General features: G+C 39.3%; 1 protein-coding gene across 1 annotated transcript in view; it reads right to left on the bottom strand.

Moving 5' to 3' along the window:
• LOC136664719 (uncharacterized) overlaps positions 1–23,041 on the bottom strand; it is a 28,526-nt gene that overhangs the window by 3,135 nt on the left and 2,350 nt on the right. Inside the window, exons 2-7 of the mRNA XM_066642079.1 lie at positions 14,809–14,841; positions 14,310–14,624; positions 12,511–12,819; positions 7,065–7,349; positions 6,204–6,491; positions 4,679–4,966 (exon numbers count right to left, since the gene is read on the bottom strand). Coding sequence (XP_066498176.1) covers positions 4,679–4,966; positions 6,204–6,491; positions 7,065–7,349; positions 12,511–12,819; positions 14,310–14,624; positions 14,809–14,841 — 1,518 coding nt within the window. The remainder of the gene's footprint in view (positions 1–4,678; positions 4,967–6,203; positions 6,492–7,064; positions 7,350–12,510; positions 12,820–14,309; positions 14,625–14,808; positions 14,842–23,041) is intronic.

Raw genomic sequence — 23,041 nt, 5'->3', positions numbered from 1 at the left:
GATGACAATAAAGCTTCATTATACATACAAATCTCATTAGATAATTTTAAATTAAAGTAAGATATAACCAATCTTCTTAACAATATTAACAATTCTGACATTCCTTCATTTAAATTCAGAAAGTTGGCAACCTTAGATGTGATTGGAGTGCAATGGAGACACTGTGTAAAACGCACAACCAATAAACACCCCCCATAGCTGTGCCCAGGCCCACTCAAAGGTAAATTTCTGGCTATGCCACTGGTCCAGGAGTTCTGGCTTACTGGTTAAAACATAGTCCAACATTCACATGGAAATGAGACAGGTGATAATGTGCCATTATTTGGAATATGCTTTTTTTTTTTTTTTTTTTAAGTGCTGTAGAAATCAATTTCAGATACTTATATTGAAGGGGTCTAAAACATTAGATGAGATGTGTCTTACCCACAACAGAGAAACGGACAGAGCTGCTCTGAGGAGAGCTGAAATCTCGACTGGAGACTCTGGTCTGGTACTGGCAGTAGTAAGACCCCTCATGAACAAAGTCCACTTTTGTTAAACTGAAGGTGACTGAGGTCCCACTCTTGGTTTCTCTAAATGACCCAGAGCTCTTTATCAGAGAGAAGGATCCACCTGTGAACTTGGTTTCTACAGAGCAGCTGATATCAACCTTCTCTCCCCATGTGACCTCTCTTGAGGAATGGAGAGAGATGCGTGGAGTGGGTAGAGTTACTGGAAAATGAAAGTGTTTACAATAAGAAAAAGCAAATCCAGTTAATTTATATCGTATAACTTAATGTAATTTCATAATAGGTTGAAATGTTTCCAGATTAATGAGAATGAAAGCAGTGATTTCTAAATGTTCTTTGAATATTAAACTGGTCAATTAAGTTTAGACTGCAATGGTAAGGTGTAGTAAAGGAAAACCGTGGAATCGTGAAGACGAGCAGGTATAAAATATTGTAATGCTAATTATCCCTGGTGATATTAAGCATGTCTCATCATAAAATACAAAATTCTCATCACATTCCTGCAGATCTGGCAGCATCTCCATCAATGCCCGACCCATCAACAACCAGGATGTGAACCAACATCCATCATCATTTGTTCTTGAGGGGGAGAAGCGGAGAGTGAGTCCCTTAACACCTGACCTGAGCCTACTAAACGCAGCCAGGGACTGGCAGATGTGAGTTGATCTGGAGCAAAGGCTTATTTTCCCTCCAGACATCGCAATGACCTCTCTGCAGCCAAACCGCGTCCTCTGGTCTAATTCCTCTAGATGTGCATATATAATCGAGCTGACAGTACTCTGGGAAGATACCTTCGAGGAAGCTAATGAGCAGAAAAAGCTTTGGTACTCCAACTTAGCAGTGGAGGCAGAGGATGGAAGATTAAGGTGTGCCAGATGGAGGTAGGGTGCAGGGGTTTTGTAGCCAGAACAACAGCAGAGCTTCTTAGGGAGATTGGAGTCAGGGGACAGGCTCATAGTTGAGCAAGCAAAGAGCTTATCGACATGGCCGAGAGGACCAGTCACTGGCTGTGGATGAAAAAAAAATAACATCTGGGCTGTTAAGGCAAACAGATCAACTCAGATACACACACCCAGGCTTGATCAATCTGTGGTGGGTCTGCCCCAGCTGATGGTGTCTTGTGATAGATGGCTGAAACATCCTGTGTTGCTCTGGTACACAACTGATGATGTGTCCCAGTGGAGAATCCTAGTAATCCTAGTCCAAATGGGGCTCAGGCTTAGTGGATAACTAATCAGACTGACTTAAAACATTATTCAAAGGTAATGTGGAAATGAGGTGATAATCTTTAATTAATTGTAATAGAATTGGTTGTTTAATGTTCTGTAGAAATCATTTTAGGTATTTATATTGAAGGGATCTAAAACATGAGACAAACTCTCAGTAGGGAATCTGTAAAATTCAGATGTCTTACCTACAACAGAGAAACGGAGAGAGCTGCTCTGAGGAGAGCTGAAATCTCGAGTGGAAACTCTGGTCTGGTACTGGCAGTAGTAAGACCCCTCATGAACAAAGTCCACTTTTGTTAAACTGAAGGTGACTGAGGTCCCACTCTTGGTTTCTCTAATTGACCCAGAGCTCTTTATCAGAGAGAAGGATCCACCTGTGAACTTGGTTTCTACAGAGCAGCTGATATCAACCTTCTCTCCCCATGTGACCTCTTTTGGGGCCCACCCAGTCAGCCAGAGCTAATTCCCTGCATGCAATTGCACGAGTGGACTCACTGTTCTTTTGGACTTTTCCTCACAAACACCCATTCCCGTGAGTCGGATTCAGCAGTGAAGCGCAAGGTTAGGGCCAGTTGTCCCACATTGGGGTGCTAAAAACTATTTTGAACTACGGTTTTGAATGTATATGTGATGTATATATGTTTTATTCCATATTTTTGATGTTAGACTGATAGGATGATGGTTTGTTTGAGACAGAAGCTCCACTGCTCTCTCTCTCTGTCTGCGGAGGGGCTGATATTTTATGGCTCCTAAACAGAGAATGCGCTTCTCATTGATAATCACATTTATCAATCCAATCAGCAGCCAGAGTTACTCTCCTTCAGTCAGTGTTTCAGCCAATGGAGTGACAGTCCCACTTACAGGAGTTTGTTTTGTGGCCGCGCTGACAGCAGGTTAGTACTGAAACACTGGGAACTTACAACTCTGCTTTTAGATAGCACTAATCTTAGAGTTGTGTCCTGGAGAAACTACATTTCATTCTCCCTCAACACATCCGTGATGACAATAAAGCTTCATTATACATACAAATCTCATTAGATAATTTTAAATTAAAGTAAGATATAACCAATCTTCTTAACAATATTAACAATTCTGACATTCCTTCATTTAAATTCAGAAAGTTGGCAACCTTAGATGTGATTGGAGTGCAATGGAGACACTGTGTAAAACGCACAACCAATAAACACCCCCCATAGCTGTGCCCAGGCCCACTCAAAGGTAAATTTCTGGCTATGCCACTGGTCCAGGAGTTCTGGCTTACTGGTTAAAACATAGTCCAACATTCACATGGAAATGAGACAGGTGATAATGTGCCATTATTTGGAATATGCTTTTTTTTTTTTTTTTTTTTTTTTTTTTTTTTAAGTGCTGTAGAAATCAATTTCAGATACTTATATTGAAGGGGTCTAAAACATTAGATGAGATGTGTCTTACCCACAACAGAGAAACGGACAGAGCTGCTCTGAGGAGAGCTGAAATCTCGACTGGAGACTCTGGTCTGGTACTGGCAGTAGTAAGACCCCTCATGAACAAAGTCCACTTTTGTTAAACTGAAGGTGACTGAGGTCCCACTCTTGGTTTCTCTAAATGACCCAGAGCTCTTTATCAGAGAGAAGGATCCACCTGTGAACTTGGTTTCTACAGAGCAGCTGATATCAACCTTCTCTCCCCATGTGACCTCTCTTGAGGAATGGAGAGAGATGCGTGGAGTGGGTAGAGTTACTGGAAAATGAAAGTGTTTACAATAAGAAAAAGCAAATCCAGTTAATTTATATCGTATAACTTAATGTAATTTCATAATAGGTTGAAATGTTTCCAGATTAATGAGAATGAAAGCAGTGATTTCTAAATGTTCTTTGAATATTAAACTGGTCAATTAAGTTTAGACTGCAATGGTAAGGTGTAGTAAAGGAAAACCGTGGAATCGTGAAGACGAGCAGGTATAAAATATTGTAATGCTAATTATCCCTGGTGATATTAAGCATGTCTCATCATAAAATACAAAATTCTCATCACACTCCTGCAGATCTGGCAGCATCTCCATCAATGCCCGACCCATCAACAACCAGGATGTGAACTGACACCCATCATCATTTGTTCTGGAGAGGGAGAAGCTGAGAGTGAATGCCTCAACACCTGACCTGAACCTACTAAATGCAGCCAGGGACTGGCAGATGTGAGTTGACCTGGAGCAAAGGCTTATTTTCCCTCCAGAGATCGCAATGACCTCTCTGCAGCCAAACCTCGTCCTCTGGTCTAATTCCTCTAGATGTGCATATATAATCGAGCTGACAGTACTCTGGGAAGATGCCATTGAGGAAGCTAATGAGAAGAAGAAGCTTCGGTACTCCAACTTAGCAGTGGAGGCAGAGGACAGAGGATGGAAGATTAAGGTGTGCCCGATGGAGGTAGGGTGCAGGGGTTTTGTAGCCAAAACAACAGCAGAGCTTCTTAGGGAGATTGGAGTCAGGGGACAGGCTCATAGTTGAGCAAGCAAAGAGCTTATCGACATGGCCGAGAGGACCAGTCACTGGCTGTGGATGAAAAAAAAAAACATCTGGGCTGTTAAGGTAAACAGATAAACCCAGACACACACACCCAGGCTTGATCAATCTGTGGTGGGTCTGCCCCAGCAGATGGTGTCTTGTGATAGATGGCTGAAACATCCTGTGATGCTCTGGTAAATAACTGATGATGTGTCCCAGTGGAGAATCCTAGTAATCCTAGTCCAAATGGGGCTCAGGCTTAGTGGCTAACTAATCAGACTGACTTAAAACATTATTCAAAAGTAATGTGGAAATGAGGAGATAATCTTTAATTAATTGTAATAGAATTAGTTGTTTAATGTTCTGTAGAAATCATTTTAGGTATTTATATTGAAGGGATCTAAAACATGAGACAAACACTCAGTAGGGAATCTGTAAAATTCAGATGTCTTACCTACAACAGAGAAACGAACAGAGCTGCTCTGAGGAGAGCTGAAATCTCGACTGGAGACTCTGGTCTGGTACTGGCAGTAGTAAGACCCCTCATGAACAAAGTCCACTTTTGTTAAACTGAAGGTGACTGAGGTTCCACTCTTGGTTTCTCTAAATGACCCAGAGCTCTTTATCAGAGAGAAGGATCCACCTGTGAACTTGGTTTCTACAGAGCAGCTGATATCAACCTTCTCTCCCCATGTGACCTCTCTTGAGGAATGGAGAGAGATGCGTGGAGTGGGTAGAGTTACTGTAAAAGGAAAGTTTTAAATTAAAATGTATTATTATTTGTTTACAATAAGAAAAAGAAATTCCAGTAAATTCATATTGTATAACTTTATGTAATTTAGTAATAAGTTGAAATGTTTCCAGATTAATGAGAATGAAAGCAGTGATTTCTAAATGTTCTTTGAATATTAAACTGGTCAATTAAGTTTAGACTGCAATGGTAAGGTGTAGTAAAGGAAAACCGTGGAATCGTGAAGACGAGCAGGTATAAAATATTGTAATGCTAATTATCCCTGGTGATATTAAGCATGTCTCATCATAAAATACAAAATTCTCATCACATTCCTGCAGATCTGGCAGCATCTCCATCAATGCCCGACCCATCAACAACCAGGATGTGAACCAACATCCATCATCATTTGTTCTTGAGGGGGAGAAGCGGAGAGTGAGTCCCTTAACACCTGACCTGAGCCTACTAAACGCAGCCAGGGACTGGCAGATGTGAGTTGATCTGGAGCAAAGGCTTATTTTCCCTCCAGACATCGCAATGACCTCTCTGCAGCCAAACCTCGTCCTCTGGTCTAATTCCTCTAGATGTGCATATATAATCGAGCTGACAGTACTCTGGGAAGATACCTTCGAGGAAGCTAATGAGCAGAAAAAGCTTTGGTACTCCAACTTAGCAGTGGAGGCAGAGGATGGAAGATTAAGGTGTGCCAGATGGAGGTAGGGTGCAGGGGTTTTGTAGCCAGAACAACAGCAGAGCTTCTTAGGGAGATTGGAGTCAGGGGACAGGCTCATAGTTGAGCAAGCAAAGAGCTTATCGACATGGCCGAGAGGACCAGTCACTGGCTGTGGATGAAAAAAAAATAACATCTGGGCTGTTAAGGCAAACAGATCAACTCAGATACACACACCCAGGCTTGATCAATCTGTGGTGGGTCTGCCCCAGCTGATGGTGTCTTGTGATAGATGGCTGAAACATCCTGTGTTGCTCTGGTACACAACTGATGATGTGTCCCAGTGGAGAATCCTAGTAATCCTAGTCCAAATGGGGCTCAGGCTTAGTGGATAACTAATCAGACTGACTTAAAACATTATTCAAAGGTAATGTGGAAATGAGGTGATAATCTTTAATTAATTGTAATAGAATTGGTTGTTTAATGTTCTGTAGAAATCATTTTAGGTATTTATATTGAAGGGATCTAAAACATGAGACAAACACTCAGTAGGGAAACTGTAAAATTCAGATGTCTTACCTACAACAGAGAAACGGACAGAGCTGCTCTGAGGAGAGCTGGAATCTCGACTGGAGACTCTGGTCTGGTACTGGCAGTAGTAAGACCCCTCATGAACAAAGTCCACTTTTGTTAAACTGAAGGTGACTGAGGTCCCACTCTTGGTTTCTCTAAACGACCCAGAGCTCTTTATCAGAGAGAAGGATCCACCTGTGAACTGGGTTTCTACAGAGCAGCTGATATCAACCTTCTCTCCCCATGTGACCTCTCTTGAGGAATGGAGAGAGATGCGTGGAGTGGGTAGAGTTACTGGAAAAGGAACGTTTTTAATTAAAATTTACTATAATTCGTTTACAATAAGAAAAAGAAATTCCAGTTAATTTATATCGTATAACTTAATGCAATTTCATAATAGGTTGAAATGTTTCCAGATTAATAGGAATGAAGGCAGTGATTTCAAAATGTTCTTGAATATTTAACCTGGTCAATTAAGTTTAGGCTGCAATAGTAATGTGTAGTAAAGGAAAACCATGGATTCGTGGAGACAGGTAGATATAAACTATTGTAACTTTCTTACTAATTATCCCTTGTGACATTAAGCATGTCTCATCATATTCAAAATACAAAATACTCATCACAATCCTGCAGATCTGGCAGGATCTTCCTTAGTCCAGGAGTTCTGGCTTAGTGGCTAACTAATCAGTCTGACTTAAAACATTATTCAAGTATCATATGGAAATGAGACAAAATTAAGTGATAATCCTTCATTAATTGCAATTGTTTTAACATTCTGTAGAAATAAACATTAGATACTTGTATTGAAAGGGTCTAAAACATTAGACAAACTCTCAGTAGGGAAATTGTAAAATTCAGATGTCTTACCCACAACAGAGAAACTAACAGAGCTGCTTTGAGAACTGAAATCTCGAGTGGAAACTCTGGTCTGGTACTGACAGTAGTAAGACCCCTCATGAACAAAGTCCACTTTTGTTAAACTGAAGGTGACTGAGGTCCCACTCTTGGTTTCTCTAAATGACCCAGAGCTCTTTATCAGAGAGAAGGATCCACCTGTGAACTGGGTTTCTACAGAGCAGCTGATAGTAACCTTCTCTCCCCATGTGACCTCTCTTGAGGGATAAAAAGAGATCCGTGGAGTGGGTAGAGTTGCTGGAAAAGGAACAGATTTTGTTATAACAAAGGAAAAATCAGGAATTTCGTTTTATTTTATTAACTTGATAAAATGTTTCAAAGTGACACATCGCTCTATATAAAACTGATTAAAGTTCAAATGTTCATTGTGCGGTACAGCAAGGTAAAAAAGGTTAAAAAGGTTCAGATCAATCTTTTGTGGTACATTTCTTATCATGTTAACCATTTATTCACAATCACTCACACTCACTCCTAAGGATACTTTTGAGTAGCCAATCCACCTACCAGCATGTGTTTTTGGACTGTGGGAGGAAACCAGACCATCTGGAGGAAACCCGCTTAGGCAGTGACCCGAGGCGGGTCACATATTGACTAGATGAATGCCACTGACACCAGTGATTTCCAAATATTCTGTGAGTAATTATACTAGTTCATTTGGACAGTGTATAATAAAGGAAAGTATTTGTCAAAAAAACAAATAGAGTAAGAGATTGTGTATCTGTTATTCTTTCTTAGTCTCAACTCTCAACTCTCAACTTTATTTATAGAGCACTTTAAAAAACACCAACAGTTAAAACAAAGTGCTGTACAAAAGATGTTTATAAAACAAACTAAAACAAAATAAAATAACCAATAATGAAAAATAAATAACTTAAATAAAAACAACACTAATAAAATTAATAAAAGAAAACAAACGTCTCATGCTGAGTTGAAAGCCAAGGAATAAAAATGGGTTTTAAGATAAGTTTTAAAAACCGAAAGTGAAGAAGCCTGCCTAATCTGTAATGGTAGGCTATTCCACAGTTTCGGCGCAGCAATTGAAAAAGCTCTATCTCCTCTGAGCTTACGTTTTGACCTCGGCACCTCCAGGAGCAGCTGATCAGCTGACCTGAGGTACCGAGCAGAGACGTGGGGGTGTAGCAGCTCAGTGAGGTAAGGTGGGGCGAGTCCATTTAAAGATTTGAAAACAAATAAAAGAATCTTAAAATGTACTCTAAAATGCACAGGCAACCAGTGGAGAGAGGCCAGAATGGGAGTGATATGTTCCCTCTTATGTGATCCCGTTAAGAGTCGGGCAGCAGCATTTTGCACCAATTGGAGACGTCTGAGGGAGGACTGGCTGACTCCAAAATACAGTGCATTGCAGTAATCCAATCGGGATGTGATGAAGGCATGGATTACTGTTTGAAAGTGCTCGTAAGAGAGAATTGGCTTCACCTTTGCCAGCTGCCTCAGGTGGAAAAAGCTGGACCTAACTACTGTGCCTATTTGGCGGTCCAATTTAAAATCACTGTCCATCTTAAAACCCAAATTTAAGATAGTTGGCTTCACATACAAAGTCAAGGGGCCCAAATCAACTGGAGGGGCTTCACAGGGACCACTGGGACCAAACACCATCACTTCTGTTTTGTTGTCGTTAAAATGTAAAAAATTTAAAGCCATCCAGTCTTTAAATGTCATTGAGACATAACAACAGTGGTTTAATTGAGAAAGCATCTTTCTTCTTTAAAGGGACATATATCTGGCTGTCGTCAGCATAACAGTGAAATGCAATGCCATGTTTTCTCAAGATAGAGCCCAATGGGAGCAGATAAAGTGAGAAAAGGAGGGGTCCTAAGATTGAGCCCTGTGGAACTCCATATGATAGGGGAACTGAGGAGGATTCTGAGCCAGCAAAACTCACACACAAAGTTCTGTCCGTCAGATAGGACCTAAACCAGTCCAAAGCACTACCACAAATGCCGACTAGATGCTGCAAGCGGGAAACTAAAATGTTGTGATCCACTGTGTCAAAAGCAGCAGTTAGATCCAGCAGGACAAGAATTGCATGGTCCCCAGAATCATTGGCCAGGAGAATGTCATTAAAAACCCTGAGCAACGCTGACTCTGTACTATGCAAGGTTTTAAAACCAGACTGAAAAACCTCCAGAATATTATGCTCATCCAAAAATAATTTCAGTTGAGCATAAACAACTTTCTCCAAGATCTTTGAAATAAAAGGCAGCTTGGAAATAGGCCTATAATTAGCCAATACTGTATGGTCGAGGCCAGGTTTCTTGAGCAGGGGTAGTACTACAGCATGTTTAAAACTCACAGGAACAACACCAGAAGACAGGCTGCTGTTAATAATGGCCAGAACCTGCTGCCCTAGAGTATGAAAAATCTCTTTAAGAAAGTGAGGAGGCAAAACATCACAAGGAGAACCTGAGGGCTTTAAATGGCCCACCACATCCTCCAAGTGCGACAGAGTCACCGGCTCAAACCTATCAAACACAGCCAAGCAAGGGGCAGAGTCAGAGGGGTCAACAGCAGGAGCTGTGATAAGAGCTCTTGCAGTAACAATCTTATCAATAAAAAAGTGCAGAAAGTCATTACACATGTCAGGAGATGCTTCCAAACAGACAGGCTGAGGGGCCTTAAGAACAGAGTCAATGGTTTTAAATAACACACGTGGCTTATGACAATTTGCCATAATAATATTTGACAAGTGTTCTCTCTTAACCTCTTCGATGGTGCTCTGGTAAGAACGCCAGCAGTCTTTTAACATTTGAAATGAAACCTGCAGCTTATCCTTTTTCCATCGGCGTTCAGCTCTGTGACACTTCTGCTTTGCTGCACGCGCTCGGTCATTGAACCAGGGCTCAGGTTTAACTTTGGGCTGTTTCGTTCTTAATGGAGCCACTGAGTTCAGTATGATTCGGCAGGAGGAGTGAAACCAGGAGCTGAGCTCCTCCGTATTAACACAGGCTGAGTCAGGAAGAGGACAAAGCTGGTCGAAAGCGCAGGTGAACTGACCGGCAGTGAAAGAGTTAAAACTCCGACCAAGCCGAGCAGGAGCGCAAGGTTTAAAAGCAGCACAGGAGAAAACAACATCAAATAAAACAGGCATGTGATCAGAAAACCCACTATCATGGATCTCTAAATTTAACACAGACAGCCCATAAGAAAGAACAAGGTCTAAGGTATGTCCATGTTCATGTGTGGGCCCGGACACATACTGCACTAAATTAAAAGAGTCGATGTTAACAAAGTCCTTCACCAGCGGTTTATCTGGACAGCACACGTGAATGTTAAAGTCCCCGACGATAAGGATGCGATCATATTTCGGCATATGTCCCGCCAAAAAATCAGAAAAGTCATTTATGAAATCCTTATTGTATTTAGGGGGTCGATAGATGACAGCACACAGCACCGGGTCAGAGCGGCCCACCTCAAATAAAGTGACCTCAAAACTGGAAAATGAGGGTGATACAGCGCGCTGTTTACATTTAAAATTATTTTTAAAAACAGTCGCCGTTCCTCCTCCTCGGCCTGACGTCCGCGGGGTATTGAAATAACCACAGACAGCCGGCAGAAGTTCAACGAGAGCACTGTACTCACCAGCACCAATCCAAGTCTCTGTCACAAAAAGAAAATCCAGGCTTTGAGAAGAGAAGAAGTCCCTCAGGATAAAAGTTTTATTTGCCAGTGATCTGGCGTTCACAAGGCCGATCCTGGCAGGAGCTGAGGCCTGTGCTTTAGACAGATTAGGAGCACGAAGCGGCGTCCTCAGGTTGCGGGGAAAAGCAGGGGCGGCGGGGACGGGATCCCTCATCCAGGCCGATGACAGGTACCAGGGAGATGCTGATGGGCTCCAGGAAACGCCAGGACACCACGAATTGGGGGGATAATCCACGTCGTGGCCGGGAACTGGATGACGATTGTGAGAGGTAGACCTTTAGTTTCACTAGCCGACCGCCACGTTTACCGCGGCGACGCTTTCGCTGAAGGCCGAGGCCCGGCGCAGGTGATTCGGAATACACGATAGGTGCGGGGGCACAGGATTCTGTCCACTATGATTAAAAACACCTACATCACAGGTATTATATCTAAGATCCAGGAGAAACTGGCGATCATACACCAGTAGAGACTTCACATGTGAAGTGCCAAAGCTTAGCAACACTAACAACACAAGGCAAAGTGAGAGCAGCAGACGGCCAGCCACACACACCGGCGCCATCTTGATCCTAGTATCTACAACAGAGATAGTCCATGTCCCTGGTCAAATAATTTAAGAAGTAATACTTTGATCTCTTGCCTCCAGATCAAGCTGAATCCTCCTTAGGTCAAGTACTTCTAGTCCATTATTAATCTGTACACAACCCAAGAACTCAGCAGTAATATAATCCATTAGAATTTTTGCGGTGTCTCAGTCTCACCAAGAATACAAACCCAAGTACTTCTCATTCTACAATCATAAAATGTTTTTGGGAAAATGACCATTCCTAAAGCCTCCTTAAAATCTTACTATACTTTCTTTCTCTGTGTTCCTATTTCATGACTGGGCACCTCAGTCTCCTGCCTGTTCCTCATTTTTCTCTTTTAGTTTCATTTCTTCATAAAGAGGAGGTCTGGCCTTCTGATAATAAGAAGCAACTAGAAATACATTCTCTCCTCTAATTGAACAGGATAGTCTCAAACTACAAGTGTATGTTAAACACATAATTAAAAAAATGCCTTGTACAATAGACTTTAAATATGCAGACACCAATGACTGTAAATAAAATGGAGAGCAAAATGTCTCATAACGCTGAAGTCAGCACAGGTTTAGTGGCTGGTTGCTGGATGATGTAAAACTGCCTTTCATCATGTTTTTTGTGGCAAAGCAGCCCATTTTCAATCTCATTTTTCTCCTCTAAAATGTTTGTCTCCCAGTTTTCCCTGTGCTAACTTTTATTTTCTCCCAGGCATTTTTTTTATTTTTTGCTATTTCATGACAAGGTGGATTTATACTGAGGACTGAAGTGATTGACAGCCTTTGCTGGTCTGAGACTGTCTGCAGCAGCTGTCCCTTTCTCACTGACCTTTTCAAGACTGGCATATTTGTAGTAGATCTGTTAGGCAGCTAATTAGATATAATTTATTATATCTATCACATATTTAATTACAATTATCTTATGACTATTACATTTACACAGTCCTGTCATGTTCTGCTGTTGGTTGCACTAACAGAAACACTGAACAATTCTCATGCACTTCTCATCTTCAGAAACTTCTTATCACTTTCCTTTAAAAGGTGCAGCATTTACTGGCGTTTACCACCTTTCCATTCCAATTATTTTATATTTTTTTAATTGACAGAAATATGACAACAGCAGCAATATAATCATTAAAGAGAATGTGAAAAAACATACTTTACCTGAGCACGCAACACTAGCGTCTTCACCATGACTACAGTCGTGTTTATTAATTCCAATATTACTGCATGCTGTAATGGATTTTTCACTTCCAGAACATCCAACTTCATCCAGAAGAATTTGACCACTTCCCTGACCAAAGTGGGCACCGTGAGGGGCACTGATCGCTCTCCCACATCCCATCTGTCTGCACACCACCGCTGCATCATTTATGTCCCAGTTGTCGTCACACACCGTTTCCCACTGGTCGTTATGATACACCTCCACTCTACCAGAGCAGTAGCTTGTTCCATTAACCAGCCTGATATTGCCTGATTTGCAAAATAATATGTTATTTTATTTATTTTATTATTTGTAACAAAAAGAAGCAAAAACAACAGAACTTGTTTGACAGTAAACAAATATACAGAAAGTAAAGTATAAATCATTACGAAAGTTTGTATTTTATGGAAGTTTGCAGAAAATGAATTAAGTGTTCTTTCTGTGTGCTTTTTTTTTTTAAATTTGTTGTCTTAGTTCATTTCTAAGAAGTTGATTTTATTTTATGGTGGCACAGTGGTGCAAGTGGTGTCCTTGAGGAGTTTGGCGTGACTTCCCTCTGTGTCCTTGGGTGGATGGACAGCAAAAGTGTCCACAGGTGTGAGTGAGTGAACATGTGAGTGTGTGATGCCCTGTTAAGGACTGGTACTCTGTGCAGGGTGTACTCCTGCCTTGTGCCCAATGATTCCAGACACACTGTGATTGTATTTTTTCAAATAAATTTTTTTGTGTTTATTATTGAAATTAGGACACAATTGTATCATAATCAGATCTGTTTAGGCTGATGTAAATAGGGAGCCGTGTGTGTGTGTTTTGAGATTCGAGCTTGTAACTTCAGTGTTACGCACATATGTATGAACTGTGTGTGTCCACACCTCTGGCATGTGAAACCTCATTGATAAAAATAATCTTGCAAAAATTGTAATCACTCATACGCAGAATATTTCAGGTTACATATCTGAAAATTGTGTGTAATTTTGCGACTTTACTACTTTTTCTTTACTACTATTTCTCATCTCTCATCTCATCTTCTTTTTCCGCTTTTCCATTTCAGGGTCACAGTGACTACTACTATTTCACAAACATGAAATTTCATATATTTAATTTTATAACGTGCACACAATAGGTGATATACAACTATAGATTGTGAAGATATTTTACTTTGCTAGTATGTCAGGCTTTTGCCCTGTTTTGGTTTTTCCTCTTCTCTTTTGTTTCCTTGCTGACTGTCATTTGCTTCTTAACACATGATTCTGCTTTGTTTAGTACTTGTCTCTGTATTAGCGCTGCCTTAGTCCCCACTTTGTCATTAGTGTTCCCACTTGTGCCTTCTTTGTGGCCCTACACTTTCGTTATTTTTCCCAGGTGTTTCTTGTCTATGGTCCTGTGTATATATAGCCCTTTGTTTTCCTTTGTTAGGAAGCTTGAATTTGGCTTCTTAAACTAGCATTACATTTTTACAGATGCATGCAGGTGCATGAAACCCATCAGATATCTGCCTCAGCCCAACGTTTACTATATCATTTACACATTGATACTGTTTTTTTGAATAATTAGTGTAGAAGAAAAAAGATGAAAATAAAGCCAAGCAAATTATGTTTTAGATAATGATTAATGTTTTTAAAATAAAGGGTTACTAAAACATAATTTTATGCACAAGAGAAACAATTTGATAAAAGCTGTTACTTTAAATTATTTGTATAAAATGAGGTGATGCAACATGACCATTACAGTGTTTTGAAATGAGAATGATTTTCTTTACCTGAGCACACAACACTCGCGTCTTCACCATGACTACAGTCGTGAATGTTAAATCCTCTGTGACTGCATGATGTAATGGAGCTTTCACTTCCAGAACAACCAACATCATCCAGAAAAATTGGACCACTTCCCTGACCAAATCTGGCACTATGAGGGGCACTGATCGCTTGGCCACATCCCATCTGTCTGCACACCACCGCCGCATCATTCATGTCCCAGCTGTCATCACACACTGTTCCCCACTGGCCGTTATGATACACCTCCACTCTACCATAGCAGACGCCATTGCCATTGGCAAGCCTCATGTTTATGGCATCTGTCACAAATGGAGAATTTGAGCTGTTTAAGGCAGATGCTTTGTTTCTATAGACTAGTACATAGAATTGATTACTTAAAATCCTAATTTTACATGAATTACAGCAAATTTATACAATGAACATAGTTTGGTATTTAGTAAACTTCCTCTACATACTTATTTCTGTTTTTAAATAGAAACTTACCAGCCAACCAGGTCTCTCCAACAGCACTGACTACTGAAATAAAGAAGATATTTTAAGCAGTGATAAAAGAAAATTTTTTTCCCAAGAAAGTTTGCTCATTTTATGTCCAGCAAATTATGTCCAGGCATTTCATTCACTGTATGATCTAATGTTTCTTGACATTACTTTTCTTTATATATTCATTTCATTCATTATCTTTAACTGCTTATCCAATTCAGGGTTGAGGTGGGTCCAGAACCTACCTGGAATCATTGGACGCAAGGCGGGAATACACCCTGGAGGGGGCGCCAGTCCTTCACAGGGCAACACAGACACACACACACATTCACTCACACCTACGGACACTTTTGAGTCGCCAATCCACCTACCAACATGTTTTTGGACTGTGGGAGGAAACCGGAGCACCCGGAGGAAACCCAGGCAGACACAGGGAGAACACACCAACTCCTCACAGACAGTCACCCGGAGCGGGAATCAAACCCACAACCTCCAGGTCTCTGTCAAAACGGTGTTTATCTATCGACTTTGAAGCTGCTTCGCTATGTGCCTTTCCCTCAAGTGTAGAGTTTCTATAGTGGATTTCATGTTTGTAAATGTTTAAAAATAAAATTCTCACAGAGTTTTTAAAAGCAATTTTATGTAATTTCCTAAAACTTTGAAGCAGCCACCACAGCACCAAAATATATGTAGCAGAAAAACTCCTTTAAACCTACACAGACCTAGGAGCCAACACATCCATGTGGTGGCATGCAATTTTTTTGTTTTGATCAAACCATGAGGAATTTTTTATTTTTATGCCAGTTTAATAATAAGAATCTTTTGCTAGTATGGACCACACCCATAGAGGCTGAAATGGGGAGGTGAACTCTTAATTTTATAATGTGCACACAATAGGTGATACACGACTATAGATTGTGAAAATATTTTACTTTGCTAGTATGTCAGGCTTTTGCCCTGTTTTGGGTTTTCCTCCCCTTTTTTGTTTCCTTGCTGACTTTCATTTGCTTTGGGGAGGAATTCAGGGTGGCTTATGAATGTGTATAAAGCCGGACCTCACATTGGATAGATGAATACAAGAAAAGGGTGGAGGTGGGAGCAAGTTTGTCTGACACGGGAATGGCGTGAATTTGCAGGGTATATATAGGGCTGAGAGGAGGAGTTTGGGCGTCGTCCTACTCCCAAAGTTATGTTATTACATAACAATTATTTGTATGGCAGCTTTCATTAATAAATGCAGCATTAAGTGGTTTACAGATTTTCTACAAGAAAAAAAAAACTATTAAACTGTAAGCACAATTAAATCATAATTTTAAATGAAAGTGAAAAAAGAATAGAAAGTAAATAAAGAGGAAAAATATATTTTAAAGGAAAATCTCCTTCTTCATTTGGATGTTCCCGTCAGGGGTTACCATAGGGCATCCACCAATCTGCACCATCAATTTTGCACAGTTCTACACTGAATGCCCTTCCTGACACAACTCTCCTCATTTGTCCAGCATTTGGGATCGGCACTGCAATGAGATGCTTTCCAGTGATTAGGTACACTAAGTATATTCTTTAGGAAAATAAGTAATAAAAATGAGAAATAATGTTGATGCAATGTTAAAGTGGCCAAAATATCACTAGATGAATTGTGATTTAAACAGAAATGTTTTAAGGCTCTTTTTTCATTTATTAATGTGCTCCTTGGATCTGTGGTCGATGAAAAAAAATCCAGCGAGAGCTTGACGCTGCAACAAGGAAGGAACAAACTCTACTGAACTGTCTGAACTAATGACGGAGCTGTGTTCTGTCCCCAACAACAACAACAACAACACGCCAATACACCATGAGTAAACAACGCTCAAATTTTTTTAGTGGAAAAACAAATAAAGTTCCAAGCATGTTGGGCAGAGTAGAGTTGAATATAGCAGGTACTATGCAGTGGAAACGCGCCATTAGACAATGACAGGTCTTATTTAGTGTATAGCTTTGTAGACAGTGTGTGGTACACAAGTCAAGACAATAGCTTGACTTGTGTACAACCCCTCTCCTGCGACGCTGTCATGGAGCACAGCAGAAAACTTATCTCGCTCCTAACTTTTATGGAGTGTGTTTATATTTACAAAATACAATCGAGTTATTCAGATACAACATTGGAAATATGGTCTTTGTGATGAGGTCATTTAAATAATTGTTAAAAAAAAAATAAAAATATACACAGATTTTTGTTTAAGTTATATTTCACACAAATACACAACTGTTCTGGAAATTGTGTATATATTAGTTTCCAACATATATGCATTATTGGATACAAAATATTGTAATCAAAATAAATTGTACTTACATATGAGCTGAATTTGAATGATTGTTATTATAGATTTAATGTGGTTTAATTTTATTTTTATTTATACTATGCAATCGTAGTATATATCATTCTATCTGCCTGCTGTCACATTGATTATTTAAGATTTGTGACAAGATGAGCACATTAAAATCATTAAAATGAAGGGTTTTGTATTTTGAATTTACTATATCAATATTTCAGCTGAAAAATAATTAATGATTACATTTAAAGGAAGAAAAATAAATACATTTACAGAGAATAAAGACGAGATGTGGCCTCAGCATTTTGGTTTCATTTAAATCCTTGTTAAATGTTCAGTTTGCACCGCTGTGGGCACTGCTGAAGTATTCAGATATTTTTACTCTGAGGTTTTGATGGCTGTGACTTACAAGCCTCTCTTCCTCTCTGGCCCTTTTTCCTGTTCTGTAAAAGTGAGAACTCAACACCAGCTACACTATATGTCTAAACAACCTTTAGGATTAGTTAATTCAGCTAATTTTAAATTAAACATTTAAAAGTTAAATGTAATGCTCTGGAGCAGCTGCACATAATTCTAAAGTCACTATGCTCAATGCCAAGCTTAGGCTAGATGGGTATAGAGCCCTGGGGGGTGTGTGTGTGTGTGGGGGGGGGGGGTGATGGGTTTACACACATTCCAATGCTTCCCTGAACTCCTACCAAAACAATATATCTGATTTCACCTCCCCATTTCAGTGGGCGTGGTCCGTACTAGCAAAATGTGTATTGTCCTTTTGCAAAGACCTCGTGTTCAGTTATCATTCTGCAAACCTGGTGGTTTAAGCTGAATTTCTTTAGGACTAAAAAATGGGGTTTTCAGCCAGTGCTCCACAGCTCAATTCTGGGGGGCTTTATACCCTCTAGACCACCCTTGACATTGTGCATGGTGACTGTAAGTTAGCAGAAATAACACACAAAAAGCAGTGAGTGGAGCAGTTGTAAAACAGATGATTTAAGAGAAATTTGAAAAGAGATGTTTACAGAAAGCTGACAATGTGAAAGCTGAAAACAGATGGATTATGTTAGTGTCCAAAGTCACACATTACTGAGTTTAGAGGAAAAGCATGGGGCAATGCTTTAAACAGCTGTTACAGAAATTGCATTGTCATATATGATTTTCACATGCTGCAGAATTTACCACAGGCACATGACAACAGAACCTTCACATAGAAACACTTCCTCTGAAAAACCTGCCCTTGAAATCACATCCTATTTTCTTTTCTTTTAAAATTAAACAGCAAGAGTACATTATTATTTATGGTTCTAATTAATGTAATGTTGGATTTCACAAAATAGTCTCAGCTGAAACTATATGAATTAACAATTAACTCAAACTAATTTGTCTGTTAGCTGTAGCAGACATATTGGTGACCTGTTGCCAGCTGATTACACAAACAAAATCGCACTTTAATGTTGTTACGTTTTTATTTTTTTCTGAATTTTTTTTTTCCCATAGACGCAGAAACTTATCTTTTCCCTTTTCACATGAAAGAACTGTTCTCATTAAGTTCACAAGAAATTGCACTAAACATTCATTAATTGTCTGTAAGCGCTTATCGATTCAGGGTACAATGAGGGAACACACCCTATATGGGGAGCCAGTCCTTTGCAGGGCGATGTACACTCACACCAAAAGCACATGCACTTTATCAGATCTACTAATTCTCTTGAAGATTAAACTCATAGTTTACCTATTGGTTTGTTAAATTCTTGGTAAGATTGGGGCCCGCAATCTAAGTACCAGTGATAAAACTCAAGGTTGAACTGTTTGCAGCTGTGAGGTCATGAGCATGAGTTGCAACAGTGTGGTACCTTCTGAAAAAATGTGTGTGTGCATATTGCTATGAGGGAGGAAAATACATAAAACAAAAGACAAAATATATTAATTTCTACTTTTACAAGCTTTTACATAATATTTATTTTCATGACCGTAAAAAAAATATTTATAAATGCCTCAATAAAATAAAAGTCAGATAAATTCTGAAGAAGGTGGGTCCTTCTTGTGAGTTATTGTTCCTCCTCAAGGGAATTTTTTTTGACACTGTTTCCTTCGGCTTATTCTCCTGGAGCTTTTTATTCACACTGTTATCTGTTCTGTTTTGTAAAGCTGCTTGTGACAGCATCAGTTGTAAAGGTGCAATACAAATCATTTTTAATTGATATAAAAATGTATTTAAAAAATAAATAATACACAGAGCATTTATAGGAGCACACAGCCAAGCAGCAGGCTCCCAGTCATTTCCTCTGGCTGTAAGAGACCTGTAGCTGCAGTTCAGTAAGAAGCAACAAAATGCTTTTCAGGGTTCTGAGGTCTCAGGTATATTTTATGCCCAGGGTGTGGCATCAAACTTCACTGGATTCAACTAGAGCTTCTTAAACCTCTTCATTTTCTTCCTTTATTTTATTTTTATTTTAATTTTTTTAGATGTGTTTGATTAAAAAAATCCTGTGTTCTACACCAACCAGTAAACCAAACGGTAATCGTTTTATTAAATGCAGTACAACTATTGCTTCAGTATTTTCCTGGTGCTTGATGTAAGGAAAACATCAAGTTTAGCACTTGTTTTAACAGAAACCACAGGAGACGTGAGTAATCTGTTGGGCCTGTGGTGCTTCATGATACACACGCACACGAATGGAGTCAGATTCTGGCAGGGCTTTGGTCTCTGTACACACATCACACATCTTTAGGGGTGCAACAGCTTTCAGGGTCCTCCAGAAAACATCTGTTTTATTGTGACTGTTGCCGTGCTTTAAATGATTAATTTGCAGTTGTTGTGAGATAATTAGTTCTGGAGCACAAACACCTCTCAAATATTTCCCAAAAGTATTAGATCAATCGCCATCCATCCAGAGAGTAGTTCTACCTCCCAGTGCCAGGGGAGTTTATGTGCCACACCTGGCACTGGTCACAGTGACCTTAGAGACAAAGAGGCTCCGCCAACTAGTCGACTGGCTTCACTATCGGGATTCTACCAGTTGTACTCTGATTGGTTACATGCCTCCTCCTTACATTGTGATTGGTCTTGTTGCATGTCAGTCAGATTTCTTTCCCTGCTGTAGTAGGCCACGTTAAGTCAGGAAAGGTACCAGACCCTGTAACATTACTCTTGTGTGCACCCCAACCCGCATTATTTGTGTGTGCCTGCATAGGCATTTCATGACCAAACTGAGATGACTACTCTGAAAACTGTCAGTAGTCATCTCAACTTTTTTACCATAGACAGCCTAAAATGCCTAAATAAACACATGAACACCAAATTAACAACAACAAAAGTACTTGGGTATTCAAATGATGTCTGCTCCATCACATTTTATGCCTCCATTGCAAGTTTATATGGGCTAATGTAGGAAAGAGACAAACGTCTCTTTCAGTCTTAACAAACAACTGGCCCAACTACCACTTTAAACCAATGGTAACATCAAGGAAATTACAACATGCCGTTCCTGTGTTTTCTAAATCTCAGGTGCTAGGTTTGAAGTAGCGCTTAAGAGTCAGAATATTCTGTCAGCTGTTTTAGCGACTGTCTTCTGTAAAGAATTTGATATGACAGGAGGTTTACTACTGGGCCTAATCACTCAATTCCTTGCTCTCTACTAATTGGTGAATTAAATATCCTGTAAGCTTCATTAGAATTTGGGATATGTTTATCTAAATAGAAAATCTAATAGATGTATTACTTATATAACGTGGAAGCTAAATTATATCTATATTTTGTAGCAAATCTGTACAGATTCCTAAGATGTTCCATGCCTCAGAGTTTGATAATGACAAGATAATTTTGTCCACATTAACTTCTCTTTTGGGATTTTAGACACATAACAGGTATTTGTGCCAAATTCTGACATATTTTGTAACAGATTTAATAAAATAATAATTGAATTGTTTCTCTTTAGTGCAGTGATTCTAATCTTTCTGTTTCAGTATCAAACTCTGTAGACATCGCCTGCCTTAAAAACAAAATATTTTCTGTAAGAATAGATACACCTTTATAATCTAAACTATAAACACATAATAGAATTAATTTGATATTGTCAATATGTCTACTGAAAATTGATTATGATTAAATTTAATGGAACAAAAAGAAAATAACTTTACCAAGCATTAAGAGGAGGTGAGGTTTCGACATACTGGTTCTTGAGTTCTTGTTAAAAAGTTCAGATGCCCTTCTGCTATGTTCAGAAGCTCTTCTCTCTGAAGTGTTAATGGCTGTGCTTTGCAAGAGCAAATTCCCTCCCCCTTTTTTGCACTTTGGCTTGTTTTGTAAATGCCAAAAATGTATACTGTTAAAACCACAACTGCATTTTTTTTCTTACATGTGTTGTAGACATTATTGGAGGAAATGAACATTTGCGGTTTTAAAAGGGGGCATTTAACCAGCCATTCTGAACAGGGCGGTGTGAGTGTGAGAGTGTGTGGGGGGTGGGGGGGATAGGGGTGAGTGACTGGGTGAGTGTATGATGCCCTGTGATGGACTGGTGATCTGTCCAGGATGTGTTTCCTCTTTGCATCCCATGATTCCATGAAGGCTCTGGACCCACCATAAACCTTAAAAGGATGAAGTGGTTCATCAAAGGATGAAATCAATTCATTCAAGAACTATATAGTCTCTTGCAGATGGTAGACAGTTAGAGAAAGATTTGTGCCTGGAAATGATCTCTGACAGCAGTATTGTTAGGGCTGGTGTTATGGCCAAAATGTATATCACAATATAGTTCTTAATTTCACTACAATTTCATCTTGACATTAATATAAATGACATAAAAAAGCCACAAAAATAATGCCAGAAAAACCCACAACTTATATGTACCTTTAAAAGTCTTAAAAAATGAATTTGACCAGTTTATAAAACCTCCTCTATATAATATTTTAGAAATAAAAATAAACACATTTCAATAGACTCCTGCTCTGTCCACTTGATTGTCTTTGGTTAAATCTCTCTCTCTATATATAGACTGATAAAAATACAATTTTCTATTGATTATATCATTCTTACAGCAAAATTACAATTATCCTGCAAAATCTTTGGCTTTAATATCACATATGATTTGGAAAAGGAGATTCCATGGCACTAAACACATTTGCATTTTAGAGCTTTGTTATTTAAGTTAAAATAGGCACTGCTTCAGTTTTATGAAATGCATGCAGAGGGCTTTTAAAGTGAAATATTGTGTACAGAAAGCGGAGACATGATGGCAGGAAATTGGATGAACTGAGTCACATTACAACATTTACAAAGAGGGTGCTTGAGGGAAAATCACTGGAGCGGAGACAATACAAAAACACACATGACACAGCTGTCTACAGGAAAGATGAGCATTAAGATTAAGAACAATACAGCATTTCTAAAAATGTATGTCCTTTTCTTAATGTGGTGTGTATACACACACACACACACACACACACATTTATATTGTTATATTGCTGTAGAAGAACAAAAAATGAAACAGGATGTTCTTGACCAGTATGGGCCATGGAGCAGGGGAACTGCTTTTTAAGAATAATGAGTGAGCAGTTCTCTGCATACTTTTGATCATACACTCTCAGAAAAAAAAGTACTGGTTCATTATTATCAGTAAAGTTACAGACAGTGTAAATGTGCCTTTAAAGGTGCCATGGTGAAAAAAAGTTCAGTTGTGTTTCCTAAAGGTACATTACATTCTGTTAAATAATATTTGTAAACAACATAAAACCTGCATTACTAATCTTAAAATCTCCTTCTGTGACAGTTTATCAGTTAAATTTTGGGGTTGACAAATTTCAGCATCACTTCAGTGTCTGATCCAATCATAACAGGACAACACACACTCGCACACCACCACCGCATCAGAATAAAACTTAGAGTCAGACACTAATCTTAAAAGCTCCAGTTCTATATCTAACATTTT

Source organism: Hoplias malabaricus, chromosome 13, assembly GCF_029633855.1.
Source record: "Hoplias malabaricus isolate fHopMal1 chromosome 13, fHopMal1.hap1, whole genome shotgun sequence".
Classification (NCBI taxonomy): domain Eukaryota; kingdom Metazoa; phylum Chordata; class Actinopteri; order Characiformes; family Erythrinidae; genus Hoplias; species Hoplias malabaricus.
Note: the sequence above shows the minus strand (reverse complement) of the source record. Positions and strands in the feature narration are given on the sequence as shown.